Source organism: Lepidochelys kempii, chromosome 2 (assembly GCF_965140265.1).
Source record: "Lepidochelys kempii isolate rLepKem1 chromosome 2, rLepKem1.hap2, whole genome shotgun sequence".
Lineage (NCBI taxonomy): Eukaryota > Metazoa > Chordata > Testudines > Cheloniidae > Lepidochelys > Lepidochelys kempii.
This window is the reverse complement of record NC_133257.1, coordinates 223,345,374-223,365,391: the sequence shown is the minus strand read 5'-3', so window position 1 is coordinate 223,365,391 and position 20,018 is coordinate 223,345,374. Positions and strand designations below refer to the sequence as shown.

Below are 20,018 nucleotides of genomic sequence, written 5' to 3'. Positions count from 1 at the left end.
CCCCGTGCGCCCGCCGGTGTCGGGGACTCAGCCTGCTGCTCCAGTCGTTCGAACTTAGGGGTGAGAGATTTTTCTCTTCCTTTTGTTCGGTTTAGTTCAATGAGACTTTTAAACGACTCGATCGTCCCGCCTTGACGTAGCCCCGAAGTAGTTCTTGTTCTGGCGGCTGGGTGGTTCAGGGTGTGCCACACGCATCATGCAACGAAAATCCAAACGTTTGATCATGTTCTTTGCATATCTTTGCTAAGGAACACTAAAGTGTTGGTAGAAGCAAGAGTTTTTATTAAAACAAGCTAGTAAACGCAAGAGTCAAGAAACAACACGCTAAACAGACACTACAGGCAAATGCCCATTAGTACATTAAGCAAGTATCTGTCCCCTCTGGGGAACAATACTTAGAATACAATTTAGAATATTATCAAGTAGTGAGATATAATTAGATCATATAAAGAGATAAACAAGAGTCTCATTCAAGGTTGGTGGTGTTTTTAATCCATTGACAGTACTCTTCAACAAGGACCCATGGAACTGAGGACAAACTAGTTATACGCTAAAGGTACAATAATGTATGTTCCAATTGCAGGAAATTTTTCTTTCATGCAATGACGCAGCCTCCTTTCTCTTTAAAGGGATTCCTATCTTCAGGAATACCCTTGACCAAAGGATCCTCTCCAGATCTTTCTTCAATGTAGTTCTTTATATCTTCAGAACATTTGGACACCTTAAATAAAAGAAGACATAAGGTTCTGCTTTATACATAGCAATCACATTTCCCATTAGACTATAAAGACAACGTTCACTGCATAACATTCGTTTTCTCTTTCTTATATTTACATAATATGTAAAGGACCTGATGCTGCAAGTGCTCCACATGTGATCACCGAGCACCTCCAAAATCTGTCCCTAATTTAAAACAAAAACAAACACCTACTTGTGTTATAATAATCTCTAACATTATTAAAACTGAAGGGATGTTAAAGGTCAAGTTTCTTTTCTTTTTATTCCCACTACTGTTTTGTAAAATGTATTTTTTTTTCTTCTGAACCAGTCAATAAATGGTTTATTTGGTGAGCTGTTTGTTCCTCTTCCAAGCATGTGTTTCATATTTATTGGCAAAAGAAGTAAAGGTCATATTTTTCAAAAGTGACGAGTAATTCTGGATGCATCAATACTTTGGTGTCCAACTTGAGATACCTTTTAGGAGCCTCCTTTTCAGAAAACACTGAGCGTTCTCCTTCTGAAAATCAGGCTTTTAAAAGTATCTCCAGTTGCACTCCAAAATCAACAGTCACCTTTGAAAATGTTGGCTAAGATGTATTTTTTAAAAAATCTGCAAGCAACAGCTTAATGTTGCATCACACATCCACATAAGCTTCTGTGTGAAAACATATACTATATCACAGTAGGTACACAGCCTAGTCCTGCAGTTACTGTGCATAAAAATCCTCCACTGATTTAAAAATAAAAAACTAAAACCTAATAATTTATTTAAATTAGGATCACAAAAACTCACATTATTTCAATGGTACTCATATGCAGAATCTGCTGCAGAATCAGTAGAATTTGAACCCAAACTCAATGTAACATTACACATTTTTCCAAATAAATGCTTCAGTAGCCTTTTTTTCTATTATAACAAAAGCCAACAGCCAAGGTGTAGTCCTACAATAACAAGCCTGTTGAATGGAAGACAACAAATTCAACAAGGAAGCACATTTCACCTATCAGTTACAAAGGGTTCTTATAAACAGCAATTAGTATAACATCCTGAAAATTATGAAAAACACATTGACATTGTCCTTTCAAGCATACAGTGGTTCTCCAATAGACACTTGTTTGCAGCAACACTTTGTAAGAGCAACGTCCCCTTATGAGCAACATTTCCCCTGGGAGTGCTTTCCTTATTGTGAATTGTTGACACTCCCCATAACAACAACAGCCGCTGAGGAGCAACATAACTAAAGAGCACCATATGTTCCTACTCATGAGCATCTACTGTAATATGCTATGTGATATTTTGTGACAAATTCATAGCAAAATAATGTGCTAACATGGGACTATAGTCTCCCTTCCAATTTAGAGAGCCACAGAAGGGGGGAAACTCCTAGAGCAGTGGTTCTCAAGCAGGGGTCCATGTCTCCCTGGAGGGGCCACAGGCAGGCTTCAGGGGGTCTGCCAAGTAGGGCCAGCATTAGACTTGCTCGGGCCCAGGACAGAAAGCTGAAGCCCCACCGCACTGGGTTGAAGCCCAGGCCCCTGAGCCCCATCACCCGGGGAGGAAGCGGAAGCCTGTTGCCCATTCCCAATTTCTGGCAAACAGAGGCTAGGAACACCATCCCTGCTCATCCTGGCTAATAGCCATTGATGGACCTATCCTCCATGAATTTATATAATTCTTTTTTGAACCCTGTTATAGCCTTGGCCTTCACAGCATCCTCTGGCAAAGAGTTCCATAGGTTGACTGTGTGTTGTGTAAAGAAAGACTTCCTTTTATTTTAAACCTGCTGCCTATTAATTTCATTTGATGACCTCCTCGTTCTTGTGTTATGAGAAGGAGTAAGTAACACTTCCTTATTTACTTTCTCAATACCACTCATGACTTTATACACCTAAATCATATCCCCCCTTATTTGTCTCTATTCTAAGCTGAAAAGTGGCAGTCTTATTAATCTCTCCTCATATGGAAGCCGTCCATACCCCTAATCATTAATCCTAATCAATAGCCCTGATTGCTGCCCCTTAATGCGGGCCCTGACTTTTATATGCAGGAGAAAACCAGTTATTGTGGCACGGAGGGGAGGCCATGGAATTTTTACAGCACACAGGGGAGAGGGGCGGCCTCAGAAAGAAAAAGGTTGAGAACCCCTGTCCTTGAGAAATGTCTATGCTCTGTACTTTCCCAAGGGAGAGAGATTTGAAACCCTACAGAGAAAGCCAGGGGTTCAGTCTCCAGACCCTATGGGCAAATCCCACGGATTCTGGAGATCCCCTTTGTTTATGCATCCCTCATTCTGCCTGATTGCCTCTTCCCTAGAGCAACATGGATTCACCTACAGAAGCAACAACTTGTTCCTGATGTCTTAGATATCTGGAATGTTTGAGGACTGCATTCTGAATAGAGTTTCTTCTTCCCAGGTCTTCCCCCTACCATTTCCAAGAGAGCTCTGCAGAGGCACCATTGGGAGGAGTCCCCAGGAAGAGGCTTCTGATTGTTTCTGGGAAGGGGAAAACTTGACACAGTGGCTATTCTTCCCATTTTTAGTGGCTGTGGGCACTTCCTCTGCCTCATTTACTGTGTTTTGCTCAAACAAACAAAACAAAACCTACCAAAATAAGACACTCCATAGCACATGCTTCTCTCCCCAAAGGAAAGAGGATGCGGAAACAAGCAACAAATGATAGGTGCATAGTCACTACTGGAAGATGTTCAGCTATTATGGTGATGAACGTGGTATAAGAACTTATATATAATAGAAACAGAAGTAGAATAGTCATGACAACAGAATCAATACATCTGGCCTACTTACAGTAGAGAGATTCTAATGGACATAGGTGCTGGAAGTGGGGGTACTGGGGGTGCTGCACTTCTGGCTTGAAGTGGTTTCCATTGTATACAGGGTTTACAGTTTGGTTCAACAGCTCTCAGCACCCCCACTATACAAATTGTTCCAGCACCCTTGCCAATGGATTATGAAAAGTTAAGTCTTAGGCCATAAGAAAGAAACCAAAATTTTCCACTGGCCATTAAGTGTATCAAATAAGTTCTAATTACCCATAACCTATGACTAAGTCACAGTAGGGAGGAACATAGGCCCAATGGTTAAGAACTTGGATCCCATCCTGCAAACTATTATGCACATACTTAGCTTTACTACCGTGAGCAGATCCATTGATTTCAGTTGGGACTATTCATGATGGTAAAGCATGTGTGAAAGCACTTGCAGGATTGGGGGCTTAGGTTGTTTCGATCTTGAAGAGGAGGATCCTTTTTGCTTATGAGAAAAATTTCTCTTGAGTATGAATCTGTATATTTTTATTCATCGAGGGAGATTATTTTAAAGGAAATTTCCTCACTACATCATGTCAAAATGAAGAAGAGGGAGTTTTGCATTTGATTGAAGTCAAGGGGACTTTGATAGGCATATTTGCTTTTGCCTATGAGAGGAGTAGGGGATGTGGCTCTGTTTGCGCACAAAATTCTCATGTCAAATGGTGATTTATGCATATGAATAATCGGAAACGTAATTGACAGGAAATAAAAGACTGGAATGTATAACAGTGCAACCTTAGCATCCATAAAGGTGAGGGACACTCTCTTTGCTGGCATTCAGGAGATTCCTGACTATGCCTTCTCCTAAATTTCTCAGACTCTCAGCTTATTTACAGTAATGTCCTTTCTTTTTAAATACATTAGATTATGTGCAGCCTATGGAGTGTTTTTCAGTCACTTCAATGTTTTTGAGGCAAGAATCAGATGTTCTTATGCATTTATACACATTGCAAGGGGCTCTGGATCCTATTGGAGCTTCTTGGTTCTGTTGTAATATAAATAACTATAATCACTCTAATAAAAATCACTGAGATCTATTTCACGGGCTAAAATACCCCTCTGACATCAATATTTTGTTTCTGAGCAAAGTCCCTGAACCTGCAGGCTGTAACTTTATTCAGATGGATAGTACCATTGACATCGTGTGAGTAAAGTTATACAGCTGCTTAAGTCGATGCAGGGTTAAATTCAGGGCCCCATCCTGCTCCCACTGAAGTGAACAGGAGTTTTGTCAATGACTCCAATAGGAACAGGAGCAGATCGGAAATCTATGTATCAAGAAGGTTCATCTCCAGAAAACGTGCATGGTAAAATACATCCCACGGTGTTGACTGCATACTACTTCACAAGGTGAATCACCAGAAACAACGACAACAACAAAACACCTTTAACTTTTGAATCGACCCTTATGGACCACGGTTCTCCAACAACTCTTCTCTGTTGTCCTTCTGTGGACCACTTCACAATAGGGAGAGACTTTGGGGGATTCCTCCCACGCTCCCCGGCCATTCTGTGTCTGGCCTGGTAGCCCTGCAAACCACCAGAAAGAACTCTGAAGACCAGACTCTGAGAACCACTGGCTTGTACAGTTTTGTTTTAACTAACAAGGCTGCTTTGAATGATAGGACTTGGTTTCTGGGAGCCAGCAAAATCATTTTGTGTTCTAGAACATCTCCAAAATGTCTATTTCCGATCAAAATCAGTGGGGGCGGGGGGGGGATCCCGTGGTTGAGGTCACATATTCCAATGTTCAGCACACAGTGGATATTTTATCCCACAGTTTAAAAGTCTGAATGGTCCCTTGTCTTCATTTCCTCTTCGGAGAGCAGTTTCAGCTGCCCTGTGCCAGCTGCGCCGCGCCCTCGCTGAGCCGTTGGGTTTAGCTGCAGCGACTACCGGATTTAGCGCTAACACCCTCTGATTAGCTTGTTAATGTGTTTTCCTCCTTCTTTCTACAATTCAATACAATTTCTACATCTACAGTGGGGTGGGAGGAGGTATTGTTTCATGATTTCTGTGTGTATATAAAGTCTGCTGCAGTTTCCACGGTAAACATCTGATGAAGTGAGCTGTAGCTCACGAAAGCTCATGCTCAAATAAATTGGTTAGTCTCTAAGGTGCCACAAGTACTCCTTTTCTTTTTGCGAATACAGACTAACACGGCTGTTCCTCTGAAACCTACAATTATAGAGACTTTCTCAGGCTGTGTCACTCACATTTAACCTCCACAGGTCTGGATCCTCCTTCCTATAGTTTTCAGAAGTGTTTAGCTCTGGTTTCTGTGGCGGAAGGTAACAGGTACAGTAGCCAGAAGCTAAACTACGTGGGGAGCGAGAAACTAACCTAAAATCTCTTAAAGTTACTGCGCGTTAAGGATATTTTAAAAACACACAAAGACACCAAGGCCCCAATGTCTGTTTCATCGCTTCAGTTGTTGAGACAGACTTCAACGCCCACCTCCACCTTCTGCAAGAAGGGAGAGCTCGTGGGGTCTGAAATCCTTTCCCCAGTCTGAGATCGCACTTGTGCGCCTTTTCTCCCGTCAGTGAGCCCTTGAGAGGAGGCGAAACTAACCAGCTCATTGAACCGCGCTGGCATCTGTCTGCAGGTCTCATTGCACTCCCATAAAGAGAGTCAGCGCTTCGAGGGGCGTGAGGACCCTTCCCCGCGCTGGGAGATGCACTGCGGCGCTCACCATTGAGAGATTAGTTGAGGCACTGTTGTGAACCTAAGGCTGAAAAGAAGCAGAGTAACTTCCAAACTGCCCCCAACCCCGGAGACTCGAGAGCTAAAGATCTTGTTCACGCCCCAGCCTGACCTCGTCTCCAATCTGCCTCCCCGGGGCGATGGGGCTATTTCAGCCGCAGGCTCTCAGGGGGCTGGGGAGGGGGCAGCCTGGGGGAACTCACCGGTTGTCTTTCCAACTTCACTTCTTTCCGGAGCTGCTCAACTTCCATTTTCAGTTTATCCTTTTCGCTCAAATCCTCTATATTGATCGCCGGCATTTTCTAGTTGTAAAAAGGGGAGCGAGTTACCCTCTCGGAGGAGGTGCTGGGACCCAGCGGTTCGCGAAAGAGCCCCCTCCCCACCCCACCCTACCCTAAGGGCATGATTTACTGTTGTCCCGGGCGAAATTGACCCGATTCTCTGAAGTAACAACTTCCTCTCCAATAAACTCCCTCACGCACCTTCCCCAGAGTGCTCCGGTCCAGCTAGCTACTCACACCCGCGGCTCCCGGGGTTTAAATCAGCAGCATAAGCTTCCTAAACGGATCAAACCCAGCAGTGTGACCTCCACCCTTCCACCCTGACCGAGAGGACGTTTACACTAGGCACTGCACACAACGAACAACGATTTACTTTTCCCTCCCCTTCCTCCATTCAAACCTTCAGTTCTCGCCTTTGCTGTATAAATAGGTATCAACTCTCTTATGTAAACCTGGCCGGCCAGTAACGGAGGGGGTTGGGGGGAAATCGGGTAACATTGATTAATCCGTTTAAATCCCAGTGTATTTAATCTGGTATTAACACGGAGTTCGACACCTAGGCGCAGTGTCACCGCTGTAATGCAGAGAACAAGGCGCGGAAGGAGGAGGGCTGACTGCTCTGGGGAAGAGGATGTGTGTGCTGAAAACTTTCTCCACAAGGAAGAAGCCAGACATATTTAGAACACACGTCCTTTGAGAGGAAGCAGATTTGCTGAGGAAATGTCCGGCCTTTTTGTGTGCCGGATTCCTGGTGGTACCGAACGACAAGGCTGGTGGAGGAAAGCGGTGGCGGTTAAGACGGGCATATAGACTCATATAACAATGTTGCAGCAAGAGTGATCTGGTTCACAGAGCACAGTCTGGAAAAGGACCACGAAATCCCCCTTGAAATTGTTTCTTCCTTGTGTTAAATTAAAACACTCTGTAAACATTTGGAACTCCTGATTCGTCTGACTTTCTTTTCTCTGCTGGGAAGGCGAATGGGAGAGGTTGGGTGGCCAACTCCGCCGGGAGAGCTGTGTGGTGTGACTCCAGTTAATGGAGTGCAATGTTTTCCAATCCACCCCCCTCCCCGCCCTTCTCCGCCTCTCTTTCTCTGTTTTCTCTCTTGTACAGCGACAGGTTTCAGAGTGGTAGCTGTGTTAGTCTGAATCAGGAAAACAACAACAACAACAAAACCCCCCAAAAAACAAAAAAGAGGAGTACTTGTGGCACCTTAGAGACTAACAATTTTATTTGGGCATAAGGGTTGCTGGGCTAAAACCCACTTCATCAGATACATGCAGTGGAAAATACAGGAGGAAGATATATATACACAGAGAACATGAAAAAATGGGTGTTGCCATACCAACTGTAATGAGACTAATCAATTAAGGTGGGCTATTATCAGCACCGGTGTATATATATCTTCCTACTGTATTTTCCACTGCATGCATCGGATGAAGTGGCTTTTAGCCCAGGAAAGCTTATGCCCAAATAAATTTGTTAGTCTCTAAGGTGCCACAAGGACTCCTCCTTTTTCTCTCTCCTTTGTACTGCCATTCTCTCCCTTCCAAGCAAAGCATTTTGCATAAGCAGCACAATTGCTCAAACAAAAGGCAGGGGGACCCTATTCAATGCCTGCCTATGAAAAATATGTTGTTTGGAATGTGGTTGTAGCCCTGGTGCTCCCAAGATATTCAAGTGGGGAGGTGGGTTTTTTAGTAATATATTTTATTGGACCAGCTTCTGCTGCTGAGAGAGCCAAGCTTTAGAGCAGATCTCTGCTGCAGAGCATGTCTCTCTCACAACAGGAGTTCCCCCAGTAAAAGATATTACCTCACCCACCTAGTCTCATTAAAGACACCACTTTATCACTGTAGCAAGCCACAACAAGCATAGGAGAGAAGCATCCCACATTCAGAAACAGCTTCCTTGTCTAATCTGCATGCAGCTCCTTTGCCAGGTGTGGAAGAGGTTGGGATCAGCAGTGGGACAAGCTGCTGATTGAGGGCATGGTGTTGCTGAACTTAAACCAATCAGAGTTCCAGTTTTGAAGGTAGCTCAGCCAGCCCAGTGCCAATCAGGGTCATGCCTGGAGATATGAGTGTGGCATATGTGGGTACATGGATAAGTGACACAGACTACAACATGGCCCTGTCTAGTTGCCATAGGTGCTGGATTCAGTATAGGGAGGTGTGCTGGGATCCACAAACCCCACACTGGGGAACAAGGGGTAAAGGAATGGCTCTGGGCTCAGCAAGCCCCCTGCCCCCACACCTGCAGGAAATGCTCCAACTGGAGGAGGAGTTAAGAAGTAGGGGAGCAGCTCCTTAGGGGGCAGACCAGGGAAAACAGCAGACCTGTGACCTTCAGTGTCAGCTGAAGAGAGCTGACAGAAAGGCGGAATCTCTCCCCATGACAACTGTCAAAGGGTCCCTCTGTGAGGGAAGGGAGGAGCTGCTACAGAGATAACCTGAGGAGGAAGCATTTCTCATTCCCTCTCAGGTGGACTCTGAGTTTTGTTAATCCTCCTTTACTTTGTTTGGACTACCCCAGCAGGGGATCTGATCTGCCCCAGGAGCGTGGGCCATGCTGCAAGAGGAGGCAGTTGCCACCCAGGAAGAGAAATTATATGCAGTTGCCAGAAAATTCTGTATACTGAGTGGTCAACCCTCATGCTGCCTAAACACAGATGGTGACCCAGGAACTATCACAGGGGGGTGATAGGAAGTGGCCTGGGAAGGACAGCCTTAAGTCTCCCTGGCTGTCAGACCACTGATAGCCTTCAAAGAGCCCTGGGTCAGAGCCTGGTGGAGTGGGAGGGCTGGGGCTCCCCTACCAACAGGTCCCTGCAAGGCATGGGCCTAAGCCCTGATCACTAGGAAATGCTACTCTACCAACCAACCCCTGAGTGAGGACTAAGAAAAGGAGTACTTGTGGCACCTTAGAGACTAACAAGGGAAATTGTCTTCCCTCCCTCCTAACTTTCACCTTTTCTTACCATCACTTGCTGTGTCTTCTCTTCAGAGCCTACACTCTCTTGGGCATAAACTGTCTCAATGTGTTTGTTTAGTGTCTAATACAATGGATCCTAGATCCTGATAGGGACCTCTGGCTACTACTGTAATATATTAATAATTAATACACTCAGACAGCCATGTCTCATTCCACTGAATAAGGCTGCATTACTATATCCTTAGGATTACACATCTGACCATATAAGTGACCACATGGAACAAGGAGAGCTCAGTACTCTGATGTCATGTTTGTTTCCTTTCACCTTCTCTCCACCCATACCAGCTATGCAACTCCCTTCAGCTTTTATAAAAAAAATCCCCAAGACCCACCTTTTCCTCTTGAGTCCTGCTGCTGAAATGTTTTTTCAAGGCTTCAGTCTTCTCCTGCTTCAACCACTGCAACTTTCCCCTCTCTGGCCTACTGATTTTTACCTTGCCCACCATCAGTCTCCCCAGAATGTAGCTGCTAAAATACATTCCCTTTCTCACTGTTCATTCCCTTATTTTCATCACTTACCTGTTGCTTTTGGAATCAAATTCAAGCTCCTGGTTTTCACTACTCGGCACTGTCTAGCACCACTGCTGCTGCCTGTATCTCAGTGCTTCTGTTTCCTTGTATCAGCACAGCCACACTTTGCACCTTGCAACGTTTCTGCTTACTTACCCTAGTAGCTACCGTTTAGAGTCACAGGTAAAAAACAAGTGTGCATTAGGGGAAAGTTGGTAGAGGACTTAGTGAACAATTTTGTAGCATCTTCTCTTTATGGGTATGTCAAATGTGACTCCTATTCAGGAAAGCTATGGTTCTTGCCACTCTATCTCCAAAAATGACTCCAATAATGGAGGCAAATCTTACTCACTTTATGCACATGACTAGTTCTATTGACGTCATAAGAATGGCCATACTGGGTCAGACCAAAGGTCCATCTAGCCCAGTATCCTGTCTTTTGACAGTGGCCAATGCCAGGTGCCCCAGATGGAACCAAAAGAATAGGTATTCATCAAGTGATCCATTCCCAGCTTGTGGAAAACATCACTGTCCATCCTGGCTAATAGCCATTGATGAACCTATCCTCCATGGATTTATCTAGTTCTTTTTTGAACCCTCTTATAATCTTGGCCTTCACAACATCATCTGGCAAAGAGTTCCACAGGCTGACTGTGTGAAGAAATACTTCCTTTTGTTTGTTTTAAACCTGCTGCCTATTAATTTCATTTGGTGACCCCGAGTTCTTGTGTTATGAGGAGTAAATAACATTTCCTAATACTCAGTGGAATAACATAAAAAAGCAAGATTTCAGTGTCCACAACTGTGCACGTTATCACATAACACCCTAAAGCAAAGACCCATTTGTATGGTCATTTTATTAGTCTCTTCTTTCTTACGAAGAGCAGCTCTACATTTTAAATCTCTTGTCTTGTTGAACTGAAAGCGCAGTTGACTAAATATTGCACCACACTGTAAAAATGATAGACAGGTTTAAATTAAACAATGGTTTATGTGTGTGTGTGATGGTGGAAGTGAGTGCATTAATTCTGCTGTTTGTTTAAAATATTCAATTTTTTTTCAATTCTAACCAAATATGATGCATTCTAAAGAACATCAGTCTAGTCACATTTAAGTCAGTTGAGAATTTGTTAATATTAGAAAAATGACATTTTGACTTTGCAAGAAATGGAAAAGGTATGTTTGCACTTCAGGGAACCAAGTTTCATTACATCTGATGCTACTAATAACCCTAACTAAAACCCAGGACATCTGTTATTAACTGTCGCAATACCAGGATTACTAAACATGACAGCTGTGTCCTTGTGGTAACAGCTCAGGTTGTATTAAGGTAGTTTGGTCTGTGTTACTAAACCATCCATTTATCCCTTATCAATTTGATTATAAATATGTGTGTGTGTGTAGATAGATATAAAAGCTAAAGGATATATTTTAAAGAGAGAATACAGATGGATGATAGAAATACAGGAAAGAAGTATAGGGAGAAAGAGAGCTCTACAAAATGGCAAGTCCTTGTTGCTCCAAGGATCTAGACATCTAAGGGAGACACAGCATAGTCAGGATGACAATAAAAGGAAGGGAGGACATCAGAGTAAGATATAGGGATAGAGTTATTTTTATCTAAGATTTTATTCTTCTTCTCTCAACTAATGTATTCAATCTGGAGAAAATGTTAGTTAATGAAAGGTCTATATGTAATGGTATACTTTAAAGATAAAAAAGCTCTGCTAGACAATTGAGCTAATCCTCTGCCAGGACAAGATGGACACCCTTGGTGTAGATTTCTATATGTTAGAGAACATACTTTGATTCAAAGCTGTAACTGGGTATATGTGCAAGAGGTTAAAAGTTCTCCGCTGCCTCCTTTTTAAATTAAAAATTATTCACCAAATACAACTCCAATGGGTTACCTTTTTTTTCTTGCAAAGTCCACTGAAATGTTGCAGTGAAATACAGAGGCAACAGCGCCATAATATTAGACAGTTTCCCTAAATAGTCAACTTCATTGTAATTTGCATAGATTATTATAAAGCCAGAAGGGACCATTGTGCTTCTCAAATTTGACCTTTGCACAAGGACTTCCCTAAATTGATTCCTGTTTGAACAAAAGCATGACTTTTAGAAAAATGTTCATTCTTAATTTTAAAAATTGCAGTGATGGAGAATTCACGGCAACCCTTAAATTGTTCCAAGGGTTAATTGCCCTCCCTGGTTTTTTGGTTTTTTTTTAAAGCACCTTATTTCTAGTCTTAATTTGTCAAGCTTCAATTTCTAGCCATTGGATCCTAAATCTTTGTCTGCTAGATTGAAGAATCTTCTATTATCGAAGTTCTGTTCCCTGTTTATAGTCTGTGTTCAAGTCCCGCCGCCCCTCCCCCCAACGTTTTTTTTTTTTTGGTATAAACTGCAGTCCCTTGCATGCACTGGCCTAAGGGTCACCATGCATCAGCTTTTCCAGCAGCCACTAATTTCCCTATTTCTAAACTTTTACTCAACTTTTCCTTTCGTAAAAAACGGAGCTGCCACAAACTCTTACATTTGAGCAAAAGTAAACGGTTATTGCTAACACTAAGTACAGTCACCACAAATAGCACTTAAATGGGATATGTCGCTTTAGCATCATCAAACGGAACAATGACTTGAAGATGTACCCAGTAGCCGAAAAGGCAAGGTAAGAAAGGAGGGGTCAGTTATCCTTTGATAGGACCGTGATCAGCACGACAGGACAAATCGGAAACTTGCCTTCTCCCCAGCAGGGGGTTTGACAGGCAGCTTATTGCGTAGCCTGATGTATGATTGATCCGCACAGGTGACAAGGGGGCAATCTTGCCTGCCATCATCGCAGAGGAAGTTGAAAGCATTCCTCACGCTCAGGACTCCCTGATGTGCCACTCTTGGCTCCTGGAGCGGAGCTGACGGTTGCTCTATTGTACCCTCCCCGCCCGCTCTTTCCCTCCCCGGGGGGAGCAAAGGGCCTTCCCCGGAGTTACTCGCCTGGGAACTGCCCAGGACCCAGCGGAACCTGGTCGCGGAGCCGGCCTGACGCGCTCCCAAGCGGTGGGAAGGGGCTCTTCGAATCGCCGCCCTGCCCCATAGGCGTGACTCGGCCTGCGCGCCACACCCGCGCTCTGCGGCCCCGGGGGAGGTGATCTCGGCGGATATAAGGGACGGAGAGATGGGGCAGGGGGGCACAAGCGCAAGTTTACAACTTTAAAATTTATTGAATGACAGCCTTCTTTTTTTTGGGCAATCCTCTGTGGTGGGGTGGCTGGTTGGCCGGAGGCCCCCCCACCGCGTTCTTGGGCGTCTGGGTGTGGAGGCTATGGAACTTGGGGAGGAGGGCAGTTGGTTACTCAGGGGCTGCAGTGGCAGTCTGCCTTTGCTGCAGCTCAACCATACACTGGAGCATACTGGTTTGGTCCTGCAGCAGCCTCAGCATTGAATCCTGCCTCCTCTCATCACGCTGCCGCCACATTTGAGCTTCAGCCCTGTCTTCAGCCCACCACTTACTCTCTTCAGCCCGCCACTTACTCTCTTCAGCCCGCCACCTCTCCTCCCGGTCATTTTGTGCTTTCTTGCACTCTGACATTATTTGCCTCCACACATTCGTCTGTGCTCTGTCAGTGTGGGAGGACAGCATGAGCTCGGAGAACATTTCATCGCGAGTGCGTTTTTTTTTCTTTCTAAGCTTCACTAGCCTCTGGGAAGGAGAAGATCCTGTGATCATTGAAACACATGCAGCTGGTGGAGAAAAAAAAAGGGACAGCGGTATTTAAAAAGACACATTTTATAAAACAGTGGCTACACTCTTTCAGGGTAAACCTTGCTGTTAACATTACATACATAGCACATGTGCTTTCGTTACAAGGTCGCATTTTGCCTCCCCCCACCGCGTGGCTACCCCCTCAACCCTCCCCCTCCCTGTGGCTAACCGCGGGGAACATTTCTGTTTAGCCACAGGCAAACAGCCCAGCAGGAATGGGCTCCTCTGAGTGTCCCCTGAAGAAAAGCACCCTATTTCAACCAGGTGACCATGAATTATATCTCACTCTCCTGAGGATAACACAGAGAGATAAAGAACGGATGTTGTTTGAATGCCAGCAAACATACACTGCAATGCTTTGTTCTACAATGATTCCCCAGTACATCTTACTGGCCTGGAGTGGTAAAGTGTCCTACCATGAAGGATGCAATAAGGCTGCCCTCCCCAGAAACCTTTTGCAAAGGCTTTAGGACTACATCTAGGAGAACCGCAAATGCCAGGGCAAAGTAATCCTTTCACATGCTTGCTTTTAAACCATGTATAGTATTTTAAAAGGTACACTCACCAGAGGTCCCTTCTCCGCCTGCTGGGTCCAGGAGGCAGCCTTGGGTGGGTTCGGGGGGTACTGGCTCCAGGTCCAGGGTGAGAAACGGTTCCTGGCTGTCGGGAAAACCGGTTTCTCCGCTTGCTTGCTGTGAGCTATCTACAACTTCATCATCATCATCATCTTCTTTGTCCCCAAAACCTGCTTCCGTATTGCCTCCATCTCCATTGAAGGAGTCAAACAACACGGCTGGGGTAGTGGTGGCTGAACCCCCTAAAATGGCATGCAGCTCATCATAGAAGCGGCATGTTTGGGGCTCTGACCCGGAGCGGCCGTTCGCCTCTCTGGTTTTCTGGTAGGCTTGCCTCAGCTCCTTAAGTTTCATGCGGCACTGCTTCGGGTCCCTGTTATGGCCTCTGTCCTTCATGCCCTGGGAGATTTTGACAAAGGTTTTGGCATTTCGAAAACTGGAACGGAGTTCTGATAGCACGGATTCCTCTCCCCATACAGCGATCAGATCCCGTACCTCCCGTTCGGTCCATGCTGGAGCTCTTTTGCGATTCTGGGACTCCATCATGGTCACCTGTGCTGATGAGCTCTGCATGGTCACCTGCAGCTTGCCACGCTGGCCAAACAGGAAATGAGATTTAAAAGTTTGCGGTTCTTTTCCTGTCTACCTGGCCAGTGCATCTGATTTGAGAGTGCTGTCCAGAGCGGTCACAATGGAGCACTCTGGGATAGCTCCCGGAGGCCAATACCATCGAATTGTGTCCACAGTACCCCAAATTCGAGCCGGCAATGTCGATTTAAGCGCTAATCCACTTGTCAGGGGTTGAGTAAGGAAATCGATTTTAAGAGCCCTTTAAGTCGAAATAAAGGGCTTCATTGTGTGGACGGGTGCAGGTTTACATCGATTTAACGCTGCTAAATTCGACCTAAAGTCCTAGTGTAGACCAGGGCTAAGACATGTAAGCCCGCGGCAATGGACGCAGCTCAGTGAATGGCAGGACTTTCCATTTCCCCCTCAGCTGGACAAAGATACTCCCTCTGAGATACATCTTTTTACCCTGATACAAACAAGTTAGTACTGTCTCTGACATAATTAGTTACTGCCCCCTGACGTGGCTAGTTATTATCAACTTGTACATACTGTTTAATTAAAACATTTTAATTACTTACTGTCATCCCTGACCTTCCCTTTTAGGAGGGGTTAGTGTGTTCCTGTTATTCTTGGGAAATAAGTTTTTACCATCCTTAATATCGGAATGTGTTTGTGTAGGTACTTTGTGCTTAGCACTTCTTAAAAATGTGTATTTTTGCAATATCAGCCCTGTTTTTGCCAAATTCTGTGAGTGGGTTCTGCCTCATACCATGTCTCTGATACAAGGGCTTATGTTTCAGGCTCCTTTCCTACTACATAATATAGATCCACAATATTCATTTATAAGAATAACCAACTGTATCACATAAGGATTTCATCCTGAGTGTCTAAGTTATCCCCAACTCTGGCCCTTCCACATATGGTAGAAGGCTAGATGGCATAAAGGGCTCCAATAATCTGTGTATCCCACTGTGGGAAGATTCCCCATGCTCAGGCACTGAGCCACAAGTCTGACTTCTGAGGATTTCCTCACAAGCCCTGGTGTAGGGTGAGTGACTAGAGGAAGGAAGGAGAGTCAGGGGAGAGCTGCACAACACTACACTGTGGAGATTCCCAGCAGTGTTGCTATCCGTAGGGTAGCTATGAGGAGGCTGTCATAACTTAAGACTTGGGCACTTTGGTCTGAATGAAAGTTAGATGCCTAGGTGCTATTGAAAATTCCATTAGGTACCTACTACATCTTTAAAAATCTGGTCCTTACTGGTTGGCTTATGCCATGAGGCAGGCCCAGGGTTTCTATCCTTTATTTTTAAAAAAATCTAATCTAACACTGAATGTTCTTCTTATTAAATGCCTAAACCATTTTTGAATTCTCCTAATGTCTGGATTTAGTTATATCTAGAGCCATTGAGTTCCACAGGTTAATTGTGCATTGTTCAAAAATAATTGTATTCATTTTAAATTAAAATTGCCTATCAGTTTAAGTGGATATCCAGCTCTTATGGTACAAGAGAGTAAATGAGAGCATTCACTCTACCTTCTGTGGGGATCATGGGTTCCCAGGCAGTGCTTAGACTGTGCCCCCCACCTTCTCCAGAGTGGGTCAACAAAGCTCTAGCTCCCAAAGGGCCCTGCCTGTTAGGATAAAGATATTCAGGCCTGTCTGCAAAGGCCTATACTTTAAGAATTTAGGTGTATTCTTATCACTTGGCTAGTTCTAGAGGTATAAAAGAAGAATCAAAATCACTGTCTGCTGCTGTAAGAGTCTTCTCTTACTGTGACAGTCTGAGGCCCTGTTGTTAGGCTAAGGCCTTTGGCTAAGCAACAGAGGCAGCCATAAGCTAGGAAGCGAACAGCCACATCCTCACATTCCAAACTGGTCACATTGAAATAAGGTGCTATTGGGCTGTCAGGCACTATCAGGACAGGATTGTATTCCTATCACCTCCAGAGAAAGGGAAGTGCCTAGAAAATGTAAAAGGAAACTTAGTTTGATAGCATCCTGTCTGGCAAGAACTCACTTATCAATAGCTGGGATGTGAAATCCTCACTTCTGTATTGTCTTGTCATTATAGTTCCCACTTTGCTATTGTTTGTCTGTATAATCTCTGTCTGGTTCTGTCATTGTTCCTGTCTGCTGTATAATTAATTTTGCTGGGTGTAAACTAATTAAGGTGGTGGGATATAATTGGTTACATAATCATGTTACAATATGTTAGGATTGGTTAGTTAAATTTCAGGAAAATGATTGGTTAAGGTATAGCTAAGCAGAACTCAAGTTTTACTATATAATCTGTAGTCAATGAGGAAGTGGGTGGGGTGGGTGGGAGGGGGAGATGGGAACAGGGAATGGGGGTGCGGAAATTGGAATCATGTTTTGCTAAAGGGGGAAATGGGAACAGGGAATGGGAGTAAGGAAGTTGGAATCATGTTTGGCTAAGGGTAGGAATGGGAACAGGGACACAAGTGTAAGGCTCTGTGGTGTCAGAGCTGGGAAGGAGGATACTAAGGAAAGAAACTGGAATCATGCTTGCTGGAAGTTCACCCCAATAAACATCGAATTGTTTGCACCTTTGGACTTCGGGTATTGTTGCTCTCTGTTCATGCGAGAAGGACCAGGGAAGTAAGTGGGTGAAGGAATAAGCCCCCTAACACTGCCTACAAAGCTCCTGATAAGTTGAGCTATCCAGCCCCACCAATTGAATGGGATGCACTTCTTAAACCAGAAAGAGGCACAAGAAAAGTTGTATGAGCAAGTAGGTGAGTCTCTGGCTGGCTCTTACTATCGTCCATGCCTACGTGCTTGCCTCCCAAGCTCTGTCTCCGTCTGTTCCTGCTTTCCTGCCTCGCTCCAGGTCCCTGCTCCTATGTCCTGCTCCTGATTCTGTCTCTAGATCTGGCCTTTGGCTTGACTCCTACCTCTGGCTCTGGATCTGATTCTAACCATTACGTCTGACTGCCCACGCCCTGGTCCATACACCTTCTCTGTGCCATTCTTATCTTCTATGTCTTTATCAGGTCCCCTATTCCATGTCTCCTTTGTAAACTAAACAATCCTATCTTTTAAATCTCACCTCATGAGGTAGTTTTTATGGGCCACTAACAATCTTGGTTGGCCATTGCTGTACTCTTTTTATTTCTGTGATTTCTTTGATATAGGGTGACTAGAACTGAAAACAATATTCCAGGTGAGGCAGTACCATTAATTTATATAATGTCATAAGGATATTAATGTTTTCTGTGATGATTTATTTCCTCTAACTTTTTGTTTGCTGTTTTTGGCCACTGCTGCACATCACTTATCACGGCCCCTAACTCTTTGCTCTGAATTGTGAAGTTAATTTAGACCCCATTCATGTCAATTAGTTGTTCAAACTATTAATTCCAATGTGCATTACCTTGTATTTGTCAATAATGAATTTCATTTGTCACTGTGATGTCCATTTGCCTAGTTTTCCTAGGCTCCTCTCGAACTCCTCCCAGTCTTCAGTAGTCTTGAGTAACCTACATAATTCTGTGTTGTCTGCAGATTTTGGTGCCCCCTTTTCCAGATCATTAATGAAACAATACTGGTCCTAGAGCTGATCCCTGGATTGTCCACAGTTAACCTGTTGTGATGTTGAAAATTCGCCATTTATTTCTGCACTATGGCCATATTGGGGATAAAGCCTGATTTTGATGATTGGTGGCCAGCAACAGGTGTCGGTAAGACAGAGAAGGAAAGCAGTGATTTAAGCAGTGGAGCTTGCCTTCTTTTCAAACATAGCTACGCTTCTCTGATGCAAACTGCTGCTTTCCAGGCTGACAATAGGGGCTTTCACGAGTGTAGCTACCGTAACTGCTGGCCACAAGTTGTTGATATCCGCTAATCTCTAGTACAGGGGTTCTCAACCTTTTCCTTTCGAGGCCCCCTGATATGCTATAAAAATTCCACGGCCCACCTGTGCCACAACAACTGGTTTTCTGCATACAAAAGCCAGGCCCAGCGTTAGGGCGTAGCAAGCAGGGCCCCATGCCACAGGGGGCACCACAAAACTAAGTTGCTCAGGCTTCGGCTTCAGCCACAGGTGGCAGGGCTCATGGCCCCAGGCTTCAGCCCCAGGCAGTGGGCCTTTGGCTTTCTCTCCTGGGCCCCAGTGACTCTAATGCTGTCCTGCTTGGTGGAACCATTGAAACCTGCTTGCAGCCCCCCAGGGGGCCCCGGACTCCTGGTTGAGAACCACTGCTGTAGTACAAACAAGGCTTTTGTTCTCTATGTCTTATTCAGTTTCTAATCCACAATTTCTTTTCCTTACTAGTTTCTCATAATGGTCTTTATTGAAAACTTTATAAAAGTTCAAAAACATTATATTAGCTTGTTCTCCTTCATCCACTGTTTTCTTGTAACACTCTAGTAGGATCTCATATTAATGTGGAAAGTGCCCGAAGTGTAATGATTTCATTTTTTTTTTCAACTCTTACATAGAATTTAAAGTGTCAAAAGAAGAACATGCATAAAACAAAATGCATACATTTTCTTTAGAAACACACTCAATCTTGCACTGATTTTGCAAGCAAAGCTTCCATTTATTTCATTTTTATTTTAATGGCAATTTCACCTGAGTAAGGAGCACAAGATGAAGTCCTAAATTAGTGGTTTTCCCAGAATTAAATGGAGTATGTGTGAAATCCTTTCTATTGATTTCAGTTGGACTATGGTCATTTACACAAACTGGGGATCTTAGCATTTTACATGCAGATTACAGAGCAATAATTTGTTAGACATGAGGAACCAAATATTCTGCTGGTGCAAATGAGTGAAACATCATGGCATCAATGGAGCTGTGCTTATTTACACTTGTAGAGCATTTGGCCCCAAAGTATGAAGCCTGGTGCAGTGCTGGTGTCATGTATGTGTTATAGATATTTTTGGTCCCTAAATTCTTATATTCAACTTTCAGTTATGAAAGTCTGGAGTAACTCCATTGTGGAGCTGTCAGTGGAGTTGTTATGGATTTACATTAGGGTAGCTGAAAGCAAAATTTGGCCCATTATCTTTCCAGAAAACTTTATTATACATAAATATA

General features: G+C 44.1%; 1 protein-coding gene across 3 annotated transcripts; it reads right to left on the bottom strand.

Annotated features, from left to right (window-relative positions):
* Positions 1–464: 464 nt before the first annotated feature.
* On the bottom strand, positions 465–7,274 carry LOC140907614 (guanine nucleotide-binding protein G(I)/G(S)/G(O) subunit gamma-11). 3 transcript variants are annotated; one of them, XM_073333932.1, is made up of 3 exons: positions 6,938–7,274; positions 6,460–6,558; positions 465–721 (listed from the first exon to the last, which is right to left on the bottom strand). In XM_073333932.1, the coding sequence occupies exons 2-3, from the start codon at positions 6,553–6,555 to the stop codon at positions 596–598; spliced, it is 222 nt and encodes a 73-aa protein (XP_073190033.1). In that variant the 5' UTR covers positions 6,556–6,558; positions 6,938–7,274; the 3' UTR covers positions 465–595. The 3 variants fall into 3 exon arrangements, with proteins under 3 accessions (XP_073190033.1, XP_073190032.1, XP_073190031.1); XM_073333931.1 differs by lacking the exon at positions 6,938–7,274 and adding an exon at positions 6,739–6,884; XM_073333930.1 differs by lacking the exon at positions 6,938–7,274 and adding an exon at positions 6,668–6,878.
* Between the last annotated feature and the right edge of the window lie 12,744 nt (positions 7,275–20,018).